Genomic DNA, 25,389 nt, shown 5'->3' with positions numbered 1-25,389 from the left:
AAAATTCTGGATCTGAAAAACTGACTCCTCACAAAATGCTAGATCCGAAAACGAACCTTTCACAAAATAAAAATGAAGGAAACCATAAATTTGGCATTTCACTTTTTCTGTGATAGATTAATGAGATTATTTCACTTCCCACAAAATTACTTATTTTCACAAAGTTAATGACCATTTTCACAAAAACGCCCCCCCCCCCCCCCCCATGAAAAATGTTTGGACAGGCTCCTGGTAAGTCGAGGGATATGCGACGAAACACCTTTTACAACCGTGATCTTAAAGGGATCAATGCAACTGGGAATCACGAAGGGATCCAACATGAGTCGAGATTGAACTCTGGAAAATATTAATTTTAATTGACAGAATTTTAACATGTAAATTTCAAACAAATTATGATTGAAATTTAACATCACTGCAAGTCGTCGAATTGTGTAGTCGTGTCCAGTCATGGAAATCGGTATACCCTCGAGCCAGTAGATCATCATCCATTGGCTGGTCAACCAATCCTTTGTATCCTATAATTTTAATCTGAAAACAGCCAGAGTAGACATCAGGAAAGGTTAACAAGGGCAGCACATAGTTGAAGGCTCCCAACCCCCAGGTGGAGTCTATTGATGAACCATAGGTAGAGATAGACTTGAAAGTCTGGGGAGGGGGGACATTTCATATACACACATATACATTAGATTAGTCAACTCCACCTTTGATGCTGGGGGGGGGGCATGCCCTCATGCCCCTCTGTATCTCTACCCATGGGACGAACTAGAAGTATGTGGCTGCTGTGACTTGGAATGCCCCCAGACAGTCTGGGTTTCGCCTTATATGCGACTGATTGCTGCCATAGCGACTAATCACAGCTGATCGCATCTCATTGCCATTATCTTCCGGAACTCCTCCATCACCATGACGGGATGTTGTTTAACATAAACCAACGATGAGGCAGGCATCTCCAGACAACTGCTTCCATTCTGTAACCTCACCCAGCCTTGGATGATTAGATTCCTTTCCATGTTTACAACTCCTTTCCATGTTGGTTGTCACGCCGTGCCAGAAAAATTAGAAAAAAAGTTCTTTGGACAGTTTTTCTCGAAAAAAAAGTTATGCTTTTATCTTAAAACATTTTTGTTTTCAGTTTGCTAGTGTCTGTCCAACCAAAATTTTGGGAGGATCTTCAGATCCTTCACAAAATTCTGGGTCTTAAAAATGTGCTCTTCATAAGATACAAACCATAAATCTGACATTACATTTCTTTCATAAAATATTAACTAGATTGTTTTGCCTAGACCCCCAGCATTACTTCCTTGTCACAAAATCAATGGTCATTTCCACGAAAATGGAAAACATTTTCACAAAAAATGGACCCTATATTAAAAAAGACAGACCCTTGGTTTATCTAGCCTTGTTGTACTGTATGTATATCATGCAGAAATAAATTTTCCTTTTTTATATGTTCAGGAAGAAGATGAAGACGAAAGTGACAGTGATGTGGAACAGGGAGGAAAGAATGTTGAATCAGACGAGGATGACGATGAAATGCCTTTGTTGACTGGATCTGTTCTAATGGACAAACTGAAGAAAACCAAATCGGGTGGTTTCCAGTCCATGGGCAAGTACTAGAGTGGTGTTCTGCTTGTATACGAAAATTTGCTCATAAGTGGCTCAAATTTCCACTCAAGTTTTTATTTTCTGAATAACTGTATAGAAAATATGAAATAAGTTGATCAATGCAATTGGGGTATAAAAAAAACCAGTAAGGTCAATTTGCTGAAATTCTCAAACTTCTGATGCTTGAATCGTTCTGCTTCAGTGATTCTACTTCTATGGGGGGGGGGGGAGAGAGAGAGAGAGAGAGATTGGTAACCTGTGTCAGGGGGCATAATTGCGAGCTGTTGATATTGTTCTGGATAATGTCTCTCATGAGTCCTTGAAATGAGCCAAGGATCAAACCAAATGCAGGACGTCACAGATTTATTTCACAGAACAGCTATTTACACGTATTTACAAGCAGAGATTTTGATGGAATGTGACCTACAGATAGAGTGAGATAGACAAATAAGATCTTGTCTTTCGCCAACTGGGCGTAGTTTGTTTTTAGTGGCGCCACTTATATAGGTGAAAGAAACCTTCTAGAATAATCTCGCGGAGTAAAATATGACATCTTTACACTTCTCTTTTTGGAGTCATGACATTACTAACTTATAACCTTCGCCAAATGTGCCAACTTAGCTATATTTACAGAGAATTGCATTAATGGTTATTATATACGCTTACAGGCAAAAAATGGCAATACATGATAATGGCTATTTACATAATTTTTATAACAATATTGATGTGTGCCCGTTCAGTATGATGGGGAGTGGTTCTTTATTAGACTATTGTATAGTTGCAAATGCTTCCAATCTCACTAGAAGCCTTCCGATTTTGTAGTCTTATAATATTCTGATTTTTCGTATCTTAACAGAAAAATCCTCTTAATTGTGCTTTGCAAAAATGAAAATCTCCCTAAAAGAAATCCTTCAGTGCTTGCAATAGTACACTGGTGTAAGAAATTAAGAGAATTTGCAGACATGGTCGATTATCTCTAGAACTACTGTACCGATTTTAATGAAATTTGATATGTACATACATTGATGCAATACAAAACAAGTAACCATTCAATAATTGTAATACACACGCATGATCGTGCGTAACACTCGTTGGAGTCGGAAGGTATGAAACAGCGGTTGCAGAATAAACAAAAAAAATGGGTTAATAGGGGGTATGGTCCCCTCTTACAGATATACAGGTCTAGCAGCGTGATTTCATACTTGAAATAAGGCAGTTTATCATTTCCTGTGGCAACTGGTCCCACTCGTTCAGCAACGCTGTTTTAATTCCCTGGATGGTTCCCGGAGGGGGTTGCGAGTTGCAATTGCCCTCCCTAGAGCGTCCCAGACATGCTCTATGGGGTTAAGGTCTGGAGATCTGGCTGGCCAATTCATCCGGCGAATATCCTCACTCTCTAGAAAATCGTCGAGCAGAAGAGCTCTATGTGGCCTCGCGTTATCGTCCATTAAAATGAACTCAGGGCCAACTGCACCCCTGAAAAGGCGAACATAGAGCTCTAAGACCTCATCCCTATACCTCACACCAGTCACAGTGACTCTTTCAAAGACATCGAGAGGTGTGCGGCCATCCAACATGATGCCTGCCCAGACCATTAAACCTCCTCCGCCATAATGGTCGATTTCGCGGACGTTGGAGGGTAGGTAGCGGGTCCCTGGTTGTCTCCATATGAACGTACGGCGAGAATCGGTGCTTAGGCTGAACCGGGACTCATCAATGAAGAGAACGGTCGCCCATTGATCCATACTCCAATCTCTATGCTCTTTGCACCATGATAAACGGATTCTCCTGTCCGTAGAAGTGAGCGGGACGCAAACAGCAGGTCTTCTTGCAAACAACCCTCTCTCATGAAGTCTTTTGGAAACAGTCACCCCCTGATACACGGTTTTCTGTGGCTGCATACAAGTCACGAGAGAGCTGAGAAGCTGTAGCACTCCTGTTACGCCTTGCTATAATCGACAAATAGCGATCTTCTCTGGCCATCGTGACCTTGCCCAGGCTTTCTGTCGATGGATCCGGTATTCTGGAACTGTTTCCATAAGTTACAGACGATGCTGGGCGTTAAATTGAACTCTCTCTACAAATCTGGACTTGAGATTGTCCTGTTTCTAGCCTCCCCACAATTAGCCACCTCATTCCATCATCTGAACGTTGGTGGTTACTCATTTTTACTGTTACAATTTGAAATTAACTGATTGCGGCAAAATAACACCAAGAAATTTGCTGGGGTGTGCTAACGAATGAAATGTGTCTTATGCAGCCTTTTTCTCTACTGGCTCCGCCTACACACATGTGTACATTTACGTATTTGACGTACAAGATTTGCAGTTTTGTCTAGAAGCAGTGGTTTTATATTCAGTTCAGTTCTTTTCATGAAATTCGATAAAATATACAAATTCTCTTAATTTATTTCACTAGTGTGGGTTGACGTAATTTACTGATGAAAAATATAGGAAATTTGGATTTTTCAAGTACAGGAAATTGCTAATGGTTGTCCAGTATGACACCAAAAGTAAAAAAAAAAATGTCAATTATTGTTAAAACCCCCGAAAAAATTTATTTTCAAGGGTGGGAATTGAAGCAAAGTCAGTAAGCAGTGGATGAAAATGAATTCCATGTAGGGAGGAGCATTTATCATCTAATGTTAGATACAAAATAAAAGTGTTCATAGTCGTACGATAATGAATAAGTTGGCACAATAATTGTAATCCTTGATTTTCTGCACTATGCAATCTCGAAAAAAATCCCAGTTCTTTCCTCTTATTCTCATGACATGTTTTATCTGCAGCAAAATATTTTCTCACAGGACAAACTATAGGTTTTTCAAGTCTGGGAATTGACACCTATGCTATTCCATGGACCTACATTAATTAAGACAAGGGCGCTGTGGGTGGTAAATCGTAGCTGCCAAATCTCCCGAATGTTTACTCCATATGGATTCCAGAAAAACTCGTGTCTCGTAAATTCTGACTTTTATTTAAAAAATCCCTACTTTTAAGGAGGAAAAAATTATTCCCAAAAATTTAATTAGAGAAAGTCCTTTGCCTGTGTTTCCCCACCCCCTAAAGTGGCATGATATGCATAAAGCAAATTGCTGTCATTGTACCAAATCAAAAAGAACTTTAATTTCGATGAGAAAAAGACAAAATTTCTGAAACAGCCATCGTCAGTTCAACCTCTTCTCAATCGAATCTGTAAGATTACCTGTGTCCCACTACATCTGTCTGTCTCTTTCTTTTTTTTTTCTTTTGGCTCGATGGTGAGATGATTTTCATTGCTGTGATTTTTATTTCAGTGTAATAATGACAGGTAATTTACCATAGTGTATGTCGATAATTGGCAATGCTATGGTAATTGGCAGAATGGCTAGCATGATACGTTTTTCTCAAAGGAAGAAAAATAATGTTTTTACTTCCATTCCCTACATTTTGATATTTAAAAATCCCTTTTACATTTGTCTGTCATGGATGGAGATATTGGGGGGGGGGGTCATATGGGGCATTGCCGCCCCCTCAGATAGAGTCAAAGACGGAGCCAACTGATCTTATGTATAGGGACATGACATATATGAACTGATATCATCATGCCCCTCCCACACTTTAAAGTTCTCTACCTATGGTTGTTCTGTGTGTAGTTTTTGCATGAAACGCTACCTATATGAATGAACCACTACACCCTGCATGCATAATGGTAGTGTAGACATAACACACTATTTATAACAACTCCTTAAACATTCCTCTAAAGCAGTGGCTCTTAAACTTTTGTCACTTGCAGCTCTGCAACATCCCATAATAATCTAAAAAAGAACCGTTTCAGAGCAATGAACATGCACACACGTCAATATTGGTAGCTCTCAGCGACTCCCCTCACAAGGGTTGATGTATCTAAGCGGTATGTACCGAATGCAAAAAGGATTTGAATGCACAAAGTGTTAGTAATCCTGCTGCACAGTGCTTTCCATCTGCTCATTTACTTTCCATTTTAAATTTTATTTAGAAACCTTCCATTATCTAACTCAGGACTTGATTTTAACTCTTCTAACTGTTCTTATTGCACGTAAAATGATGAGCCTAGTAATTTGTATAAATCACTTTCTGATGATTGGCGGTGCAGAAAGGAATATTTTTTCCACTATTTGTGCTGCCAAAGTGTTAAAGAACTGAGTTTATGTTAATCTGGTACCAAATTATTATTGAAAGCTTGTGAAGATTATATCACAAAATAATTTTTTGTTTTACAAATTTAGGTCTGAGTTTTCCAGTCTTGAAAGGGGTATTGGCCAAAGGCTATAAGGTCCCTACTCCTATACAGAGAAAGGTAAGCTGCATGTTGTTATCAATTGTGGTAAAAATTTCCATGACAATGTTTTTTTACAAAGAAGAGTATTTTTTCTTAAAATTCTTCCTGAGATTATAATAAAGTTCATACCTTTCGGGCTGTTATGCCGTGTTCCAGGCTTCTTTGAGGCAGATGTTTTGTCCACTCCACTACTGGGGTGGACATCTTCGGGGCAGCTTTCGACAAACGAGGAGATGAAACTACCTCCTTGGATGACAGTTATCCACTGACACTTTTGCTGGAGACGTGGAGGGAGCAACCTTGTCTGTGTTGATGGGACACGTGTCACTTGCTTGATGTCACAACGGCAAGGTTGACCCTTCTGCGCCTCTAGCAAAAGGGTCAGTGGATAACATCATTCAAGAAATTTAATTTGGCGCCTCACTTGTTAAAAACTGCGCTGAAGGGAGTGGTAGCCTAGGTCAATAAGATACTCGCCTAAAGTACCAAAGGATGTTTAGAGGTGTCACGAGTTCGATACCCAGTTTGTCCTTGTCAGAAAACTTTCCTGACACAGGGGTACAACAAAAACGGTGACTTGACCGTAGCAAAAAATTGCTACCGCAGGAAGCCCCCATCGAGGGGTTAGCACACCAACCTCTCGATGAGTATAAAAAACAAGCCTGCCATTTGGAATCAGCAATAAATTGCAGGTTAGGTCCCGGTCTAATTAGCCCTCGTCTGCAGAAAATGACAGTGGTGCGACAAAAATTATCAAAACTGCACTGAAGGTAGCCACCACAGTAGTGGACAAAAAGTCTGGGATGATTGAAAAAAAGTGACAAACCATTATAAAGACATATAAACTATCACACACATAATACTGGCATCAATAAAGGAGTGGCAAACCATTGTAAAGGCAGACACATGTGTGAAACACATTGCTAAGGAACCATGGTAACCAAAGTAAACATTCCGAAAGTGATGGTCCAGGAACCATTGTTGCCCAACAGTTTTCTGCCCATCTCTGATGAACTTTTAAAGTAGCCTATCGTTCAAGCCGGGTCCAGTTTGGTATATATACAAAATTTGATGACGATCAATCTAAAATTGTAGATTTGTATAGAAAACTTGCACACACACACACAGAAAATCAATTATATATATATATATATATATATATATATATATATATATATTTATATTTACTGTTAAATGGGGAAAAAAAATGTTTGGAAAGAGTTGATACCCCCTTTTTTCGTTTGTACTGTGCTGTGATTTCATTGTTTAAGGATTATCAAAATTAAAATACACAGTAAACTATTAATTTTTTTCAAATATTCAAAATTAGTTTTCTTTGTCTATAAATATTTTTATACTATTTTATATAAATATTTTTTTATGTTGAATCAATAGACTATACCAGTTATTCTGGGAGGAAAAGATGTTGTTGCTATGGCAAGGACCGGGAGTGGGAAAACTGGAGCATTTTTAATCCCGATGCTGGAGAAACTAAAAGCTAGGACGGCAAAATCTGGCGCTCGTGCTCTGATATTTTCACCTACTCGAGAACTGGCATTGCAGACTCTCAAGTTCACAAAAGAGGTAATATTTTTTTTCAAATGAAATATACCACAGTTGCCACTAGATTTCACGAGCTGACACTTTCCTGTCCTTTTAGTTCTGAACAATATACCATTTATTTGTATGTCCCCCCCCCCCCCATTTACAACCTTTATATTCTATGAATTACAGTGAAATAAATATGAACTAACAAATAAATGTAAATTAATGATAACTGTTTGGACCCAGAGAAAATATTGCTGTCAAAGGATTATCTTTATATATAGATAGAGAGAGCTCATTATACACCACCAAATTACTCTATTGTTGACATATTTTAATCATCATTGTTAATACCGCCATAATACACTTATAAACGTTTATTGGGTACACAAAATCATAATCAGTTGATTAATGAGCCATATGTTTCACCCCTTAAACGTATTTACAGACTACACTTTTGTGCCTTACACAAAAAGTAGCAACAGTAGTAGCTTAATTAACATGTATATCTGTGACCGTTAAGTAGAGGTTTGAAATTCATACTTTAAATAACGTTTTTTTTTAAAATTATTATTTGACCATAAAACGGGTGATCAGGGGTTCCACTGCTGTATTGTTAGTAGTATCAAGCAATTTGATGCTTCTAAAAGAATGAAATATCACAATAATCTACTGTGGTTACTTCTTAAAATGTGGTTTTTGTTACCTTTTTTATGTATTCATAATACAAGAGGTGATTTGTCACGGGATTTCAGATTGGCAAATCCACTGGGCTGAAGCCTGTGACAGTACTCGGTGGCGAAAAGATAGAAGAGCAGTTTGCTGCAATGCATTCACACCCCGATATCATTATCGCCACTCCTGGAAGATTTCTTCATTTGGTTATAGAGATGGATTTGAAGCTGACCTCTATAGAATACGTTGTTTTTGATGAAGCAGACAGGTATGTATGATAACTGTGGCTACCACCTATTGCAGTCATGTATATATTTGTCAATAGTATCTGTTTTTTGTTTTTTTAACGCTTACTACTATAATGAATATAATATTGAGCTGCGACTCTTATCAAACAATGATCTAAAGCTGTCAAGCGCAGTAGCCCAGTTCAAGGTACTCACTTGCTGTAAAAAAGGATATTTAAGGTGTTGTGAGTTCAATACCCAACTAAACCTTATTGAATTCTTTCGCAACACAGAGTTACAACAGAAATAGCATTAAAATGGCTGCAAGATACAGTGAAACATGTGTATAAGGATAAAAAAAACCTGCCTATAACGATATTATCTTTGGTGCCGGTGGAATTCCTATTCAGTAGGAAATAGTGCAAATGCTCAAACTATCTACAATGATAACCTGTCTATAAAAGTATTTTTCATAGGTCCGTACAGTATTATTATTGACAGGTTTTATTGTACATTGCTACCGCAAGCAACCCACCTCTTGGTGAAACAGATGTATAAAAAAAGACATTTCTACTGCTGTTATTTGTAATTGGCAATAAACTGTTGATTCTGGTTAAACCCAGCCTCTACATGCAGAAAATGATCAAGTGATCTAACGCTGTCATTGATCTGCCATGTCATCCTCTATAATAGCATATTTGCTTCACATCTTGAGTGCACAAACTGGCCTGTGCAGCAATTAAAAAATATGGGACGTAGATTTTGATGCATGGTAACTATGCTCGAAGTATCTTAATACGAATGAAACATTGTTTGAAAGAGTTACATTAATTTTATCAGTGTTTTTCCATTGATATTTGACTGCATCAATATTTAGTTTTTTTATGGCCTACTGGCCAAGAAGTTTCTACACCTGTGCTTGAAAGGATCAAGAAACCATTGTGAGGCTTGAGTTTCTTCTTGGGTAGAACCTGTAAGATCACCATTTCTGGAATTAATTATATTTTTGTTTCATGTATTCACTTTTTTTTATGCTAATGAGTGATCCGTATAATTTGTTAATATCAGTTGATAATATAATTGTAGTATACTATTAGGTTGTTCGAAATGGGTTTCCAAGAACAATTAGAAGAGGTTCTGCACAGATTGCCCCATCATAGACAGACTCTAATGTTTTCAGCTACCCTTCCTCGTATGCTTGTGGATTTTGCTCGAGCTGGACTCACAGATCCTGAACTGATACGTCTAGACGTAGAAACGAAACTCAGTGAAAACTTAAAGGTAATGCTTCCAGTTACTTTGGTATTTTTTAAAAATAAATTTCATTCTTTTTTAAGTCCATAGATGTTCCGTTAAAGTCAAATTATTCTTTCAAGTCATGTTTCTATATCAATTATCTGTACAGGGCGATCATGTATCATACTGACAAAATTAGACATGCAGTGATGCTAGTCTAGAAAAACAAATGCTTTTGAATCCAGGGTGTTAATCCACTTATTCAGTCAGGAAATTAGTGAAATGGGAAAACGCCTGTCATGTGTTGGAATTAAAATGGTGCAGAACTTCCAGCCAGGAATATATTGGGGAAGCAATATTTCATTTTTCGGTGTGGACTGAGCAGCAATGCCATTGGATGCCATTCTGACTTATAAACTCGAGTTCCTTTTTCTCTGTGTGTGTAACCACCATCGACCTGTATATTCTTACATAGAATTTTTTTGGGCCGAAATTCGCTTGATGTCCACTTTAACTTTTTTTTCTGTTGATAGACTTCCTGATCTCCCAGTGTTTGTTAATTGTGAGTGGTTGACTATTGACTAGTGCATATTTACATGTAGGCGTATGTATCATGACAAATATGTAGATGTTTGGCAATAAGAGATTTATTTGTATTTTCAGACCGTGTACCTGATGTGTAGATCCAATGACAAGTCAGCAATTCTTCTTCACCTTCTGAAAAATGTGATAGACCTATCGAAAGAGTTGACTGTAGTTTTTCTGGCAACAAGGCATCACGTTGAGTATATGAAAGATGTGAGAGTTTGTTTTATTTAATTTTTATGAACAGGTTTTTTTCTTATGAGGTAATTAATACAGTGCACGCCACTTAATGTGATTACATCTGCTCTGAGTTTCTGATAACAGTAACCGATAACTATGTATGGGAAAAAAATCTGGGCTATAAGTATGATGACCATATGTCCAGTTTGGTCGAACAGGACAATTGAAACAAGACAACTCCAGTTTTATTTCCCATATAACAGGTTTTGAAATGTTAAATTTTGCATTTTGTCCAATTGTTCTAAAACTATCCCCTCCTTTCCCGTAAGCTGAATTTAATTTTTTATTCAGAAATTGTGAGGAATTAGAATGGAACTTCCTAATGTGTATCCCAAGTTATATTTTTTTAACTTATGTTACGTTCCATTGATTCCTTGTGAAGGTCATTTAACGGAGTAACTGTGATTGTGGTCAATTTAAAAAAGAATATATTAAGAATTGAAGAAAGGGACTCTTTTAGATTACACATGCCTTCACCTTAGGGAAGCTATTGCAAAAGCAGTGCTTTACATACACGAACCGTAGCATTCCACAAATATTTGTTATGGGCATCTTTTTCATTCCGATAAGGACATTGTAAACTGAGCAGGGCGTATGCAGGATCAACCTTCGGGGGGGGGGGGGCATAAAGGTTTTCTTCCCAAGAAATTTTGTTACTTCCCTTCAGAATACATTTAAATTAACAGCAGTTGGTAAATGTAGCATAAGATATGTATGTTCTTACAATATTTAAATTTTTTCACTGAAATATTGAAATTTTTTTTTCTAATTTATAGTCCGCTTGGTAGGGGCATGGGATCCCTGAGCCCCCCTATGTACGCCTTGTACTGATTTCAATACATTCCTGGTTTTTTTTTTTACCACCATTGATTTATTAGCAGACGACAATAATGAATGACAATACTTTGTTTTCCACTTATAACATTTATTCAAATATTTTAAGTTTTTAGACTCTTACACAAAACAAAATTTTTAACTTCATTATCACAGTGTTAATTTTTCGTTGAAGTTTTTAACATTAAAAGTTCAACAAAATGATTCGGTCTCACAAGTTCTGTTCATCGAGGCACCTTTCACAACACCATTACAACAAGAAGTGCAACTTGTCAACTTGTATGATTAGTCCAAGCATCTTTCAGCAATGCAAGTACAGCAGGTAACCCGAGTTGATGAGTCCAGGAGCAACGTAGAAAGGTCTCTGTCTTTTGCAGCGAGTTCACTTCATATTAGAAGAAGGTACATGAGGAAATTCCTTCAGGCTGCAAAACGGTGACCAGGAGAAAAAGCCAAGCAACTGAAATGGTGCCAAAACATTCTACTGAATCATCCGTACATGGTGACAGTAGAGATATGATCCATGGTACAGCTCTCGGGATTGAACATCTCAGGAACCAGTTACGTTAGAACGAATACTTTGAAGCAAAAGAATGCAATCTTTCCCAGCACACTGCTGGTATTTGAGAGAGTTCTTTCCCATCCTCCATCATTGTATTGATGAATGAGAATCTGGGATCAGCAGCACCGCAAAATTTAACAATCTTTTGACAGACAACTACTTGTTTGCATATTTATACAGAATAAAATATTATTGCACAAGTGTGATGTATAGAAAATGGTAACACTTAAAAAAGTAAACAATATCGGCCGGAAATTAGCGGCATGCAATCCCGCGTATCAATCTGGAAGGAAAAACAAAGGTAAACCAATAAAAATGACCAGATCAAAGGACTATTCCATGGGGGGGGGGGGGCTTATGGTAATGTTACAGCCTCTGAAACTGAGTACGAAATTTTTGTCAATAAGGGAGCTTTCTGACACCTCTCAGCACAGGGCTTGACAAATCCCAGGTCGCTATGGCTACTAGGAAATCAGTATTGGTGCCTAAAAAATTTTCTGTATGCGATTGCTGAATTGGAGTCTATGAAGGGCACAAAATTTTCTGATTTCATTAAAGCGTCTTTTAACATGGGAAAAGGATGTATGGTCCCGAAAAGTTAAAAAAAAATTATTTGGACAGATTTTCTTGAGATTGAAATCATTCTTGGGGGTGGGGTCCTAAGAAATATGACTGGTGCATAAAATTATTTTCAATTTGTCATGCCCTGGTCCCTCAAAGCAGAATATGCAGAAATCTGTGATGTACATTGTAGAATAATCTGGAAGAATTTTGAGAAAATTGTAGAAAACGTTATTATGGGAATTTTTACTGCAGAACATTTTCAGTCATCTGAGGGCTCATTGCGGGCGGAACAATGCAAAACTTTCTGCTTTGGGGCTCTGGTCTAGCAGGTTGATAATGATAACTTGATAGAAAAAAACGGATTCTGCTTGAACCTTAGTTTCAAAATATGCAAAAAAGATATAAGCTTTCGACTAAAAAACTCTGATAATAAAATCAAAGTCTTGATAACTATAAACAAATTTTTTCCCCCATAGCATGATATAGATCCCTTCTGTGCTTTGTGAAAGGGGTAACAGTACCTGAATTATAACATTATACGTGATTCTGATAAGCGGCATCTATTCCACTTATTCTTTGAAGGTCTGAGAGATTCATTGTAGTTTTTTTGGATTATTTTTTTAATGGTTGGAATTATTTGCACTTTAGTTTGAACCATATATCCACTTTGATGAAAATAATTTGCACTCGTAACAAATATATTGCATGGGGGAAAAAAATCAATTCAATTGAATAAATAAATAGAATAAAATTTATTTGAAATAAAATTGTTAATTGTTGCCATATTGCCCCGTATTGTCTGGCATGGATCGATTCTGAAATGCAGGGAAAAAAGAGGTCCAAACCAATCAATTTAACTGATTTTTAGAGTCCAGGTATCTAAATTATCTAGATTTTTCCGGCATGCTGGGAAATGTATGGAATACCTGTATTTCCTGACATGCTGGCTATTGTGGGGAAATGTATTAATTAACGATTATACTAAATCCAATATTTTTTGCAATGTTAACTATCATAATCGCTAATTGAAATAAATTTAATAAAGTGCTAAGTATTGAAACTAAAGTGCACTTATATATTTCCATTTTTTTAACGCATTTAAAAGCTCCAGACTGAGATAGTACTCTCTATGGTAATTTCATGGGGCGAGGTTAAATAGCAGATCAAAATGTGGTGAATCTACTGAATTTAAGGGTGATTGTTTATAATTGAGTCTGGGGGAATGTCTATTTATCCTAATAGCATATTTTTTGGGTCTAACAGACCATGCTCTTCATAAAGTGGACTCATCCTCTCAACTCACACACATGAATTTCTCCATAGCTGTGTTCAAGGTTATTATCCTTGCACTGTGTTGAGAAAAAAAAAACATTTTGGTCATAAAAATTAGTTTTTGAAATATAAATTGGATATAAGTTAAATAAATGATAATTTAAGAAAGGTAAAAAAAAGTAGGTGGAGGTGGTGTAGTAAGTCCTTTGCACATGTTCAACATATTTTCAAAAAGTTTCAAAATTTTACTTCAGGAAAGTTACCAGCTCTTGTGTAGAGGAAATGCAAAGGTTAGAGGCCATTTTGGCCAACACAAATGATTCGGGCAAACAAATTCAAGAATAACCATAGAGTAAACGACTGAGAAATTATCAGGAATGAAGTCATTTTTATTGCAAATTGACAGAGCCATTCACTGACATCGAATTGAACATTGTGTGGAGGAGGGTTCTTATAGATTCCACGCGTTTAGGGTGACCATACGTCCCGTATTTCTCAGGACAGTCCCGGTATTTTCTGGGGTTTTTTTTGCCAAAAGTGTCTCAGTTTTTCCCATATTTTCAAGTCAAAGGTTGAAATTATTTTTCAACTCATAAATTATATTATAGTTACAACTATAAATGAGAATATTAATCTCCCACATTTATCTTGGTGAACGTTTTTTTTTTTTTTTTCATGGAATTCATTTTAATCCACTGCAATTTGCAGTAATGCTTCATTTCCCACTATTGTCATTTTTCCGTTATTTCAACAATATTTGGCAACTTTGTTCGGTTTTGGCATTATTTTTGGTGATAATTCCCATATTTGGAACACCAATTTCCCATATTTCTCTCGAGGAAATATGGTCAGCCTGCACACGTATTTGTCTGTGTCTGTATTCTAAATTGTACATTGCTGAGTTCAATTTGAATAAAAATTTATATAATATTTGAACACAGTGTATAATTATATGTATTTTTTTTTCTCCCAATTCACTTATGTCTTATTTATTCGTTGATGTTTCATTATGTATTATCTAGATCTTAGCAAAAGCTTCAATTCCATGCAGTTACATATACAGCAGTTTGGACCAGACGGCGAGAAATATTCATGTGGCCCAGTTCAGAACGCATAAGGTTGGGGTGTTACTGGTTACTGACATTGCGGCAAGAGGTATAGACATACCACTACTGGACAATGTGATTAATTATAATTTCCCATCGAAGCCAAAATTGTTTGTGCATAGAGTTGGTGAGTAGTTTTTCTTCTTCTCCCTTCCCCCCACTTTCTCTCTCTGTCAAATAGTGTGTGCGTGTGCCATTTTTTCAAAAACTGATGTTGGAATAACTAAAAGAATCGCTTATCAAATCAATTTATTTAATTTTTTGAACAGGTCGTGTTGCAAGAGCTGGAAGAACAGGGACAGCTTATTCATTAGTTGCATCCGATGAGCTTCCTTACTTGATTGATCTTCATCTGTTTCTTGGAAAGCCGCTTTCATTTCCGGAAGATGGGTCTTCTGAGAAAAGTAACACATTTATATATATTTATTTACAGTCTGTGATCAAAGATGCACTGAATGATCTTTAATCATGTACTGTACTTTCGGTATTATTGTGCTCAGTCAAGTATCCTGATTGTCAACTATCTGGATCAGTTTGAGAAGGAAGAAAAAAATATACAAAATCCGCCTGTACTGATGCATTGTTTCAATTGAAAATATGCTGGCAGCTTTAGTTTACATCCATTTTTAATTATTTTCAATACATTTTTATGAGAATGAATCGTAAAGGGTTAAAAAGAACATCCTGGTGAAACCAATCATTCTTAGCTTTAAAAATTTTCCCTTCTTAAACTATAATCTAAACTGAAGAGCCAAAAAAACTAGTACAGGCATGCGTATGCAAATAAAGAGATATGGAACCAATCAAAGCACGGCGCTGCGGTTGGCAACGCCTATATAACACAACAAGTGTCTGTTGCAAGTGTGAAGTGTCTGCATAGTTGTTAGATCGGTTACTGCTGCTACAATGGCAGGTTATCGAGATTTAAGTGAGTTTGAACGTGGTGTTATAGTCGGCGCACGAGAGATGGGACATAGCATCTCCGAGGTAGCGATGAAATTTGGATTTTCACGTACGACCATTTCACGAGTGTACCGTGAATATCGGGAATCCGGTAAAAAATTAAATCTACGACATTGCTGCGGCCGGAAAAAGATGATGCAAGAACAGGACCAATGACAACTGACGAGAATCATTAAACGTGACAGGCGTGCAGCCCTTCCGCAAATTGCTGCAAATTTCAATGCTGGGCCATCAACAAGTGTCAGCGTGCGAACCATTCAACGAAACATCATTGATATGGACTTTCGGAGCCGAAGGTCCTTTTGTGTACCCTTGATGACTGCTCGACACAAAGCTTTACACCTCGCCTGGGCCCGACAACACCGATATTGGACTGTTGAGGACTGGAAACACGTTGCCTGGTCTGACGAGTCTCGGTTCCAATTGCTTCGAGCTGATGGACATGTACGGGTATGGAGACAACCTCATGAATCCATGGACCCTACATGTCAACAGGGGACTGTTCAAGCTGGTGGAGGCTCTGTGATGGTATGGGGTGTGATATGGGACCCCTGATACGTCTGGATACGACTCTGACAGGTGATAGGTACGTAAGCATCCTGCCTGATCACCTGCACCCATTCATGTGGGACAATTTCAGCAGGACAATGCGACACCCCACACATCCAGAATTACTACAAAGTGGCTCCAGGAACACTCTTCTGACTTTAGACACTTCCGCTGGCCACCTAAATCCCCAGACATGAACATTATTGAACATATCTGAGATGCCTTGCAACGTGCTGTTCAGAAAAGATCTCTAACCCCTCTTACTCCTACGGATTTATGGACAGCCCTGCAGGATTCATGGTGTCAATTACCTCCAGCACTGCTTCAGACATTAGTCTAGTCCATGCCACGTCGTGTTGTGGCACTTCTGCGGGCTCGCGGGGGCCCTATACGATATTAGGCAGGTGCACCAGTTTTTTTGGCTCTTCAGTGTATTTGTCGAAACACCAGCTATGATCTTTCTTGTTTTTTCGATCGAACAGAAATTTCTCTGTTTGTTGAATCAATAGATTTTAAGTTTAGTTTGTTTCCTATTTACTATCTAGAAAATTGGATTTCTCCATCAGTTTTGGAATACTTTTTTGGTATTGTTTTTATATTTTCCAGGTGGATTATGCGGCAGTGTGCCACAGTCGATCATAGATGAAGAGATGGATTTCTTACGTAATTATCATGAGATTTCAGTAGATTTACAGAACATGACGAAAGTTTGTGAAAATGCTTATAAACAGTATGTTAAATCCAGACCAGCTCCATCGAATGAGTCTGTTAAAAGAGTCAAGGAGTTGCCATCATTGGATGGAAAGATTCATCCTTTATTTGGTGGTAAATTGCTTTTTTTTTCCTTCCTTAATATTTGAAGCTGGTATGTTCTGAACTGTCTACAGCCTTCACCACACTTCAGAAAACAAACTTTAGGATATGTTAATGCACAAATAGGAAGTGTTTTAGGAGGGAATTTTTAAAGACAAAGTCTCTGTGTGTGTATAGCTTTTTTTTAGCGAAATCACCCATTTTCTTATATGAGTTTCACCAGCAAAACTTTATATTATACTGTTTAATAAAGGCATGAAAATAGTGATGTTTAGATAAAACATGCCACGAAACTTGAACTGTTTGAATACACACTGGCAAAAAATTGGTATGTGCAGTACAACTTTTTTTGCATATAAAAAACACCCTCTACTGGTAAATATTAGAACTATTTTGTATTTTTTTTCCATTAAGACTCAAAATTTCCTAGCTCTCTGATAGGTATTTAAGGCTGTAGATAACGCAAGACACCCTAACCTTAATTATAGATACCCTGTATTTATCGATAATTGTTATTACTGTTGATTTTTTTTAAATCTTCTGTTGTTGAATGTTTCATTAAAATAAATTGTCTCGGTTTCCTTTTTTAGTGAATACAGATATAGAACTTGAAAGAAATAAATTTTTGGCTGGAATGCGAAGCTACCGCCCAAATACTGTGAGTAGATAATCCATTTCAATAATGTTTGTATGACATGGAACTGTTTGATGCTTAATTTGGGTGTTCATAATTGGGCAAAGCTACCGCCCAAATACTGCGAGTAGATAATCCATTTCAATAATGTTTGTATGACATAGAACTGTTTGATGCTTAATTTGGGTGTTCATAATTGGGCAAAGCTACCGCCCAAATACTGTGAGTAGATAATCCATTTCAATAATGTTTGCATGACATGGAACTGTTTGATGCTTAATTTGGGTGTGCATAATTGGGCAAAGCTACCGCCCAAATACTGTGAGTAGATAATCCATTTTAATAATGTTTGTATAACATGGAACTGTTTGATGCTTATCAGGGTGCTAATAAGGAGCTAAATTTGTTAATTAAGTGGAAAGGTCTGTCTGTGTGTGATCTTTCAAATGTGCATCAAACATTACCCTAAACTTTTGAAGTAAACGCAATTTTTGTTCCTGCAATCTGGCTGCTAATTAACCTTTAAGTATACAGTAGTCTCTCTAGATAACCCAAGGTGGATGGGGCAGAGGTCATCTCGGATTATCGAAAAACTTTAATTATCCAAAAACAATAAAAAATGCTTTAAATGTTAGTTTTGCTTTAAAAAAAAAATTGTAGCAAAAGCAGTACTAACATGCTTGCTGTATTTTTATACTTGTATAAGATATAGATGTCATACAATGTGTTTCGAAAAATGAAGAATGGGGGAAAAAACTTGAAGATGAAAGAGTGAGAAGAGTTGGAGATGGGAATGATGCTTAACGATGTGGAGACACTGATAGCTTTCAACTGCATTTCCAATTCTGTGATTGTTCGTCCAATTGTTCACCATTACAAAGAAAACGGTTGAACTTGCTCCTCTTTCTCATTGACATCCCGTTCTCCTGAAAGTTAAAATGGTCTACTTTCATTCAAGGGAGCATTGCCTAACGTTAAGAGGGGTTTTGGGGTTGTAACCTCCTCCCTTTCCTTGAGCCGAGATTATAGTGTTATTTTGCAGGAATTAAAAAAACCCTTTAGAAGGAAAAACATTTTTGAACCCTCCTTACCCTTTGAGAAAATCCTGCATACACGTATACAACAGAGTCTAATATTTTATTACATTAGTTACCCCATTATAGAGCTGGGGGCTGTCGAGTCCCTATCAAACTGAAATTACTGTACGATACGTACACACTACTTAGTATTCTGGAAAAAATAGAAAAAGTTGGGTTCTTGTAAGGAAAAAATAGATCTCAGGAAGCAAATTTGAAAATTTTCAGTGCCTTGGGTTATTCAGAAACTCGAACTTTTGGGGGCTTGGATTTTGAGACTTTAATGCAATAATACAAATATGCATAATCTGTTGACGTAATCTCCTTGTTTTTTTACATACTTTTGTGGTATGCCCTCTATAAGAGCGGTTTCAGTTTGTTCTTTCAGCAAAACAAATACAGTTGAATCCTGATTTAACGAATCGGATAAAACCAACATTTTATTTGTGAAATTAAGAAAAATTATTCTGTCAGGGTTGATATTAACACAAATATGCCCACAGGAGATTTCTAAATAAATTCATCTAATCGTGGTTCATTATATTGGGGTTCAATTGTACACTGTGATCTCTCATGATCAAAAGTAAATCTCCAGGTATTAGGGTTGAATTTTTAAAATTGCACCAGCTTTATTCTTAGGTATTGCATGTGGGGAAGGTGAATTATATGCCAAATTTATTGGACACTTGCCAAATCTTTGCAAAATTCCCAGACTTTAGATATAGGTTTTAAATCTAATATTTTTCTATGTTTTTCAGACAATTTTTGAAATCGGAGCAACAGCAAAAAGCCCAGCAAGTGCGATAATGAGAGAAAAAAGACTTCATCACTCTATTGTAGATACGATTCGCAGTATGGATCCTAATGACTCAAAAAAGATGGCAAACGAGCAGCAAGATGTTACAAAGGCATCAGTTGGCTTGACTGCAGCCAGTGAAAGTGAAATACAAGTAAGAACTGCTGGGGAAACGATCGTAAGATTGAATTTGATCAAGCTTAAAACCTTTTTTTGTCATTTTTGTAGTTTATAGAGCATAAGAACTTATTTTATGCAAAGTTTGATTCAGTGATGACAATAAGGTCTGACCACAGTTAATCAAATAAAGAATGGGGAGAAGTATTTATTCACTTTGAGGCATACTTTTTTTGTACGTTTTTTAAAAAGTTTTTTTAAGCGTTTCATACGCTTACAGCTTGAACTGATGTTTAAAACTTTGTCATTGCTCACAAAGTTGTAAATTGAAATATGAAATGAATTTTGAAACATTTTGACAATACACATTCAAAATTGTAAAATAAAATATATGTGCCATGCGCACATTCGTTTCTCATTATAGGCCACATTTAAATCATCAAGCACAAAGCTGAAGGACAAAAAGGTAGCAAAGCCCTTAAAGAAAGACTTCAAGGATGCAGAGCACTATCTGAGCCATACATCTTCTGAACATTATACTGAAAAGGGGTAATGTACTTTCTATATTTAGTAGGTTCTGTATCGCAGTTAGACTTGAAAAATTCCTTGTGTGTGCTGTCAAAACTGTATGGATTACCTCTCCTCTTTGTGTAGAACTGCTTAAAATAAGACATGCTTGAATTGGATCAGTTTTTGTTATTTTGATTTAACTGTTTATCGGTATACTTTTAGGTTAAGCTTGGAGTGTGGTTTCCAACGGGATGCAACAAGCGCTGTTCTAGATTTGACAGCCGATGATGCAGAAGGTACCAGGAAGCAGAAAAAGGCTTGGAGTTGGTAAGTTTTTTTTTTGCTACTGCTTTTGTAAATTTTGTAACTGTTGCAAATTTTAAGTACAGTCGAACCCTGCTGTAGCACTGTCTGATTCAGCTCCAACCACACTTAGCGCCAGACATTTTCAGTGAACAAATATTTCATGTACAGTAGAGTCTAGAAAATTCAAGGTTTTGGATGGTTCAAGCTACTGTACTGTTTTGAAACCTTTGTTTTTCGTCAAGCATGAGTTCTGTTTCATTTTTCTTACAAATGCAAGTCATTTCAGTTAGCAGGAGGTCTAAGACTGGGGTCTCCAGGGGATTCCCAGGGCCCCCTCTATAGTAAAGTTATAGTGCAGAAGAAAAATATATTGGGCCATGGTATATAATACCAGGGTCTGTAGCTCCTGTCAGCCATCCTTAACCAGAGTCTATGGGTCTTGACAACTGTGTAGTGGAAAATGAGTAGGAGTACTTTCCTATTCCCCCCCCCCCCCCCCTCACTTGGAAAGCCATTTTCTATTCACTTTGTACCACTGTTTGCCTCAGGTTATAGATGTCTAGAGGTCCAATAAATACAAATTACACGAATCGAACAGTGATTCCATATAATGTAAAACTCGTTATAATGCCAGAATTCTATGAAATAAAGGGGGAAGCAGGGCAGTTCAACTGTATTCAGAAAGGAATATAATTTTAATGGTTTCAGATGGGAGTTTCAAGCACATGAAATTATGGTTCTTGCATAATAAAGTATCAAAAAATTTTTGATTTTCTGTATCTTTTCTAAGAAAAATTAATTTTCACGAAAATTCTGATTTTATGTTTTTTTTACTGTATTAAATGACATTCGATGACAGGCATTAACTTGTAGCAGGAGTGAGGAGCTATGACTTAACACATTGCTGATAGTTCACAAGATCATCTTCTGAACCAAAAAAGAAGCTTCATTTCAGTGTATGCTCTACCTTCAGCTAGTGATAGAAAAATTTTGCATAGGTTTAATCTGTTGGATAGTAATATATGTAAGAGATTTATCCAACATAGAAAACAAAACTTTCAAAATAGGTAGCCAATCAGTCTGTGTCAGCTTGTCACCTAACAATGAGAAATGTATACATTTTTTTGGAAAGATATTCGCGTTATTATGTATATTAAGGCATTATATATGGCCCTCCTTCAGTACCATAGGTTTTTCTTTTTATGCCAATCTTGTTTGTCAAGACAGTTCTTGTAATCTTTATCCAATGGCTATTCGTTTGGGGGCGGGGGGTGACTTCATTGGGGGATAGTACTTGAAAATTAAATTTTTAAGGAATATATCAGGTGTACGAGTATGAAATGCAGATTTAAAAAAAAAAAAAAAAACACGTTAAATTCGGAAGAATGATAAAAAGGGCTTTATTCAAAGTATGCTCCATTGCTTGTTATACATTTCCCCCGTCTTTCCTGAAATTTGTGAATACCACGCCAGTAAAAATCTTCCCCTTTTGCTGCAAAGTATTCATCGAGCTATTTTTTCACATCTTTGTATGAACCAAAGCGCTGCTCAGAAAGTGCGTGACCCATCAATGCAAACAAGTGGTAATCGGAAGGAGCCAAGTCTGGTGAGTAAGTCGCATAGTGTAGAACTTCCAGCTGAGTGCTTCCAACGTGCCGCGAACTGCTTTTGCCGTATGTGATAAAGCATTGCACATTGACCATTGAACATGGTCAAGGAGCATTTCACACTTTGATGGGGCATAGCGATTGGAAACAGCTTGTTGACTAACGCCCAATTGCTCTGCGAGTTGTTTTTGTGTCTGTGTAGTATCATCTTCATCCAACAATGCTTCCAATTCCACATCATCTTTTTTTTTGGCAGTTTTCCATATTCCTTGTCTGCAACATCGAAGTCGTCACTTTTGAAACACCGAAACCATCATTCACACGTATCTTGCAATGGAGCATGTTCACCATAAGCTGATCAAAGTAATCGGTATGATTCAGCAGCAGTTTTCTTCAAATGAAAACAAAAAAATTAATGCTGTCCGCGAATGCTCTTTGTTCAGTATAACTTTCGACATATTGAACACAACACTATGCACACACTTTTCCAATTTATCACTCGTGCGCATCTGACACTTGTTGATGACACAACAAAATGGCGCAGTGTCAAATCTTTATAGCACAAACTGCATTGGTGCACCATCTGTTTTCTGAAATCCGCATTTCATACTTGTACACCTGGTAAATTGCAACCACATCTCATTGCACCATAGGGTTGGTAAAAAAATAGAATAATGCCATGAGCTGCGATTAAATTATTTTGACCATATCGTTGCATAGATCAGACTAAATCACCTTATTTTAACGCATATAAGGAACCCTCATGTATCAGTAACCTCCTTAATTTTTTGGGTTTAAAATTTAGAAAACGATGGAAAGATACACAGTAAACCCTGTCTGTAACGATACTGTAGAGACCTAGAAAAATATTGTTGCAGACAGTATCATTATACATGGGTTTCACTATATCTATAGTATTATCCACGTACATTGAAACCTGTGTATCACGATACTGTCTATAATGATAAACCTGCCTATAACGATATTTTCTTTGATCCTAGCAGAATTCCTATTCAATAGGAAAAAGTGCTAATGATAACCTTTCTATGACAATAGTTTTTCTAGGTCCCTATAGTATAATTATTGAGAAGTTTTACTGTATAGGAAACCCACTCCTATTTTTAAGACCCAATTTTTAGCAAAAAGGAAAAGGGGTACACGCTAAAATATGGTGTATCAACCCATTTCTTACCTAAATGCTTATCAATCGGCGAGTTATGTGAGATCTTTGATTGTTGTATCAATTGTACCAATTAACAGGGATCGTAAGAAGAAACGTTTCATGAAAGAGGATGACAGCGAAACGAGGAAGAAGAAGATGAAAACTGAAAATGGGGTGTGGATCCCAAAATCTTACAAGTCTGATTTGTATCCTTTCATTACGCACGCACGCACACACAAAATTGCCAAATTTTGACATATGTATTACAGAAATATGCATGGGTGAATATATGGGGGCATTACACCCCCCTCCAGTGTCAGTGGCGGAGCCGACTGATATAATGTACATTGATATGTGTGATTTGACATTATCATGCCCTCCCCGCCAGCCTTTTAAGTATATCTCTGCCTATGGATAAATGTAATAAATCGGATTATGCATAATCAGTGGATTTATCATATTTATCGCAACATTTGCATAACATTGTCCCATAATTTTAGTCATTTAATAATTAATTAATTAATTAATTAGTTTTTCCAGTGGATTGATTTAAATGGTGGCACACCATGATTCCGTTATTTCTTGCAACAATCAGCAATAGTTTTACATGCAAACTTTTGGTTTTACCTTTATCAACAATTAATGAGATCTTAAGACATGAGTGCAAAAAATCCTAGCAATGCAATCCTCGTAGGCATGTTTAGAGAATTAGTATGTCTCGCATTTCTAGGGGTGGGCAAGTGAGTATTCTACTCATTGCTGAGCTGAGAATATGGAAGCCTCCTACTCATTCCGAGAGCTATATCCGCCTCTTACGCTTTCCAAAGGGTAGGCATGCGTTGAATGAATTTCTACTAGTAGTACTCAAGCCTTCTTGGTATTTTCTGAACGTACTTGAAGCTTGAAAGGTTGAGGACACCACCGCTGTATTGTATTTTTTTAGGAGTAGTAGAGTTGAGTCAATTTTCCAGCATAAATAAGCTTCAACGTGCAGTTGTTTAGCTCTTTCTCTGTGAAGATTGATTGCACTTGAGTTTTGCTGTTTCTGGCGAATTTCGAAGTCTTTAAATTTCATTTTCAACATGTTGCTTGTTGCTTCATTTTTCACAAAGTTCTGGTTAATACTACAAATTAAATCCTTCCGTGGGAGTTACATTGAATAAGATCGTTGCCCTGGTTGGTTCACATTAATTGCTCCTTTCAAGTTTTTGATGCCTCTCTTATTTTGACTTGATTCTTTGCGAAGATATCGGAAGTGGAAGAACCAAAACAAAGTCGATCATCAGAATGACAATAACAATAACGACAGAGTTAATCCGGCCGAAGCAGGTGAGATATCTTGATATTATTTTAATAATTTCCTCAATTATCCGAACCTAGTGGTATTTCTGATTATTACTAATGATGATGATGAGTTTCTTTTTTCTCTTATTCAAAGGCAAATTCAAGAGCATATTCATGAGGAACACTGGCAAACCTAAAAACGAACTTAAGACTAAAGAACAGATACTGAAGGAGAGAAAGCGGAAAGCCAAAAAGAGGGCGTATGAGAAGCGTAAATATGCCGAAAGATTGAAAAAGCGACGGAAAAAGTGAATATCAGACTAAATTGACCAGAATGTGACATTTTTACGGTCCCCAACTCATGCCAGCATGTGGTTCACAAACTAGCTCTTGTTGATCCCTGTAAAAATATTTGACTGGTATGTAAACCACTGTTTTACACGTAATAAATATTTTCCGATAATTTTTTTTTTTTTTGGTTAACTTTTTTCTCTGGAAATATAAAAATTATAGAACAAGAAAGGGGAGAGGTTGGGATCGTGAAAGCACAGGAGGACATTTTAAGAGTCTCCGAAAATCAATACATCTGTGATCCTATGTGAGACAAAACTGAGTGTTTAAATGTCATCACGTCTATTTTCCAAATCTCAAATCAAAAACACAGAAAATCAATTTTCTTTTACGAGTGAATTTTCAAAGTCCATTTTTACGGTCTTGTGGTTGCTTTCTGTGGAGAGCTATTTTGAAAAGAGGGATCAGCTTGCATTCATGCCTCAAAGTTTTGAAAACAACTTGCGTTAGTGCACAGGGCCGCTTTAAGGA

The 25,389-nt window shown here is 36.9% G+C and overlaps 1 protein-coding gene across 5 annotated transcripts in view; it reads left to right on the top strand.

Moving 5' to 3' along the window:
- Positions 1-25,030, top strand: part of LOC149067773 (ATP-dependent RNA helicase DDX54) — a 28,510-nt gene extending 3,480 nt beyond the window's left edge. For 3 of the 5 annotated variants that reach the window (XM_089252078.1, XM_089252079.1, XM_089252080.1), the window contains exons 3-18: positions 1,459-1,606; positions 5,852-5,922; positions 7,300-7,488; positions 8,205-8,392; positions 9,449-9,632; positions 10,251-10,385; positions 14,667-14,877; positions 15,020-15,154; positions 16,869-17,087; positions 17,666-17,733; positions 19,544-19,735; positions 20,123-20,247; positions 20,431-20,535; positions 23,382-23,489; positions 24,530-24,612; positions 24,722-25,030. In XM_089252078.1, coding sequence (XP_089108204.1) covers positions 1,459-1,606; positions 5,852-5,922; positions 7,300-7,488; positions 8,205-8,392; positions 9,449-9,632; positions 10,251-10,385; positions 14,667-14,877; positions 15,020-15,154; positions 16,869-17,087; positions 17,666-17,733; positions 19,544-19,735; positions 20,123-20,247; positions 20,431-20,535; positions 23,382-23,489; positions 24,530-24,612; positions 24,722-24,879 — 2,319 coding nt within the window. In that variant the 3' untranslated portion in view covers positions 24,880-25,030. Of the gene's footprint in view, positions 1-1,455; positions 1,607-5,851; positions 5,923-7,299; positions 7,489-8,204; positions 8,393-9,448; positions 9,633-10,250; positions 10,386-14,666; positions 14,878-15,019; positions 15,155-16,868; positions 17,088-17,665; positions 17,734-19,543; positions 19,736-20,122; positions 20,248-20,430; positions 20,536-23,381; positions 23,490-24,529; positions 24,613-24,721 lie in introns of all 5 variants that reach the window. The other 2 variants (XM_089252076.1, XM_089252077.1) reach the window with 1 other exon arrangement.
- The last annotated feature ends 359 nt before the right edge of the window (positions 25,031-25,389 follow it).

The sequence above is a fragment of the Pholcus phalangioides genome, unplaced genomic scaffold (assembly GCF_987345545.1).
Source record: "Pholcus phalangioides strain wild (caught in Gottingen) unplaced genomic scaffold, Ppha-v1.0 ptg000028l_1, whole genome shotgun sequence".
In the NCBI taxonomy this organism is placed as follows: domain Eukaryota; kingdom Metazoa; phylum Arthropoda; class Arachnida; order Araneae; family Pholcidae; genus Pholcus; species Pholcus phalangioides.
This window is presented reverse-complemented; position numbering and strand designations above follow the sequence as displayed.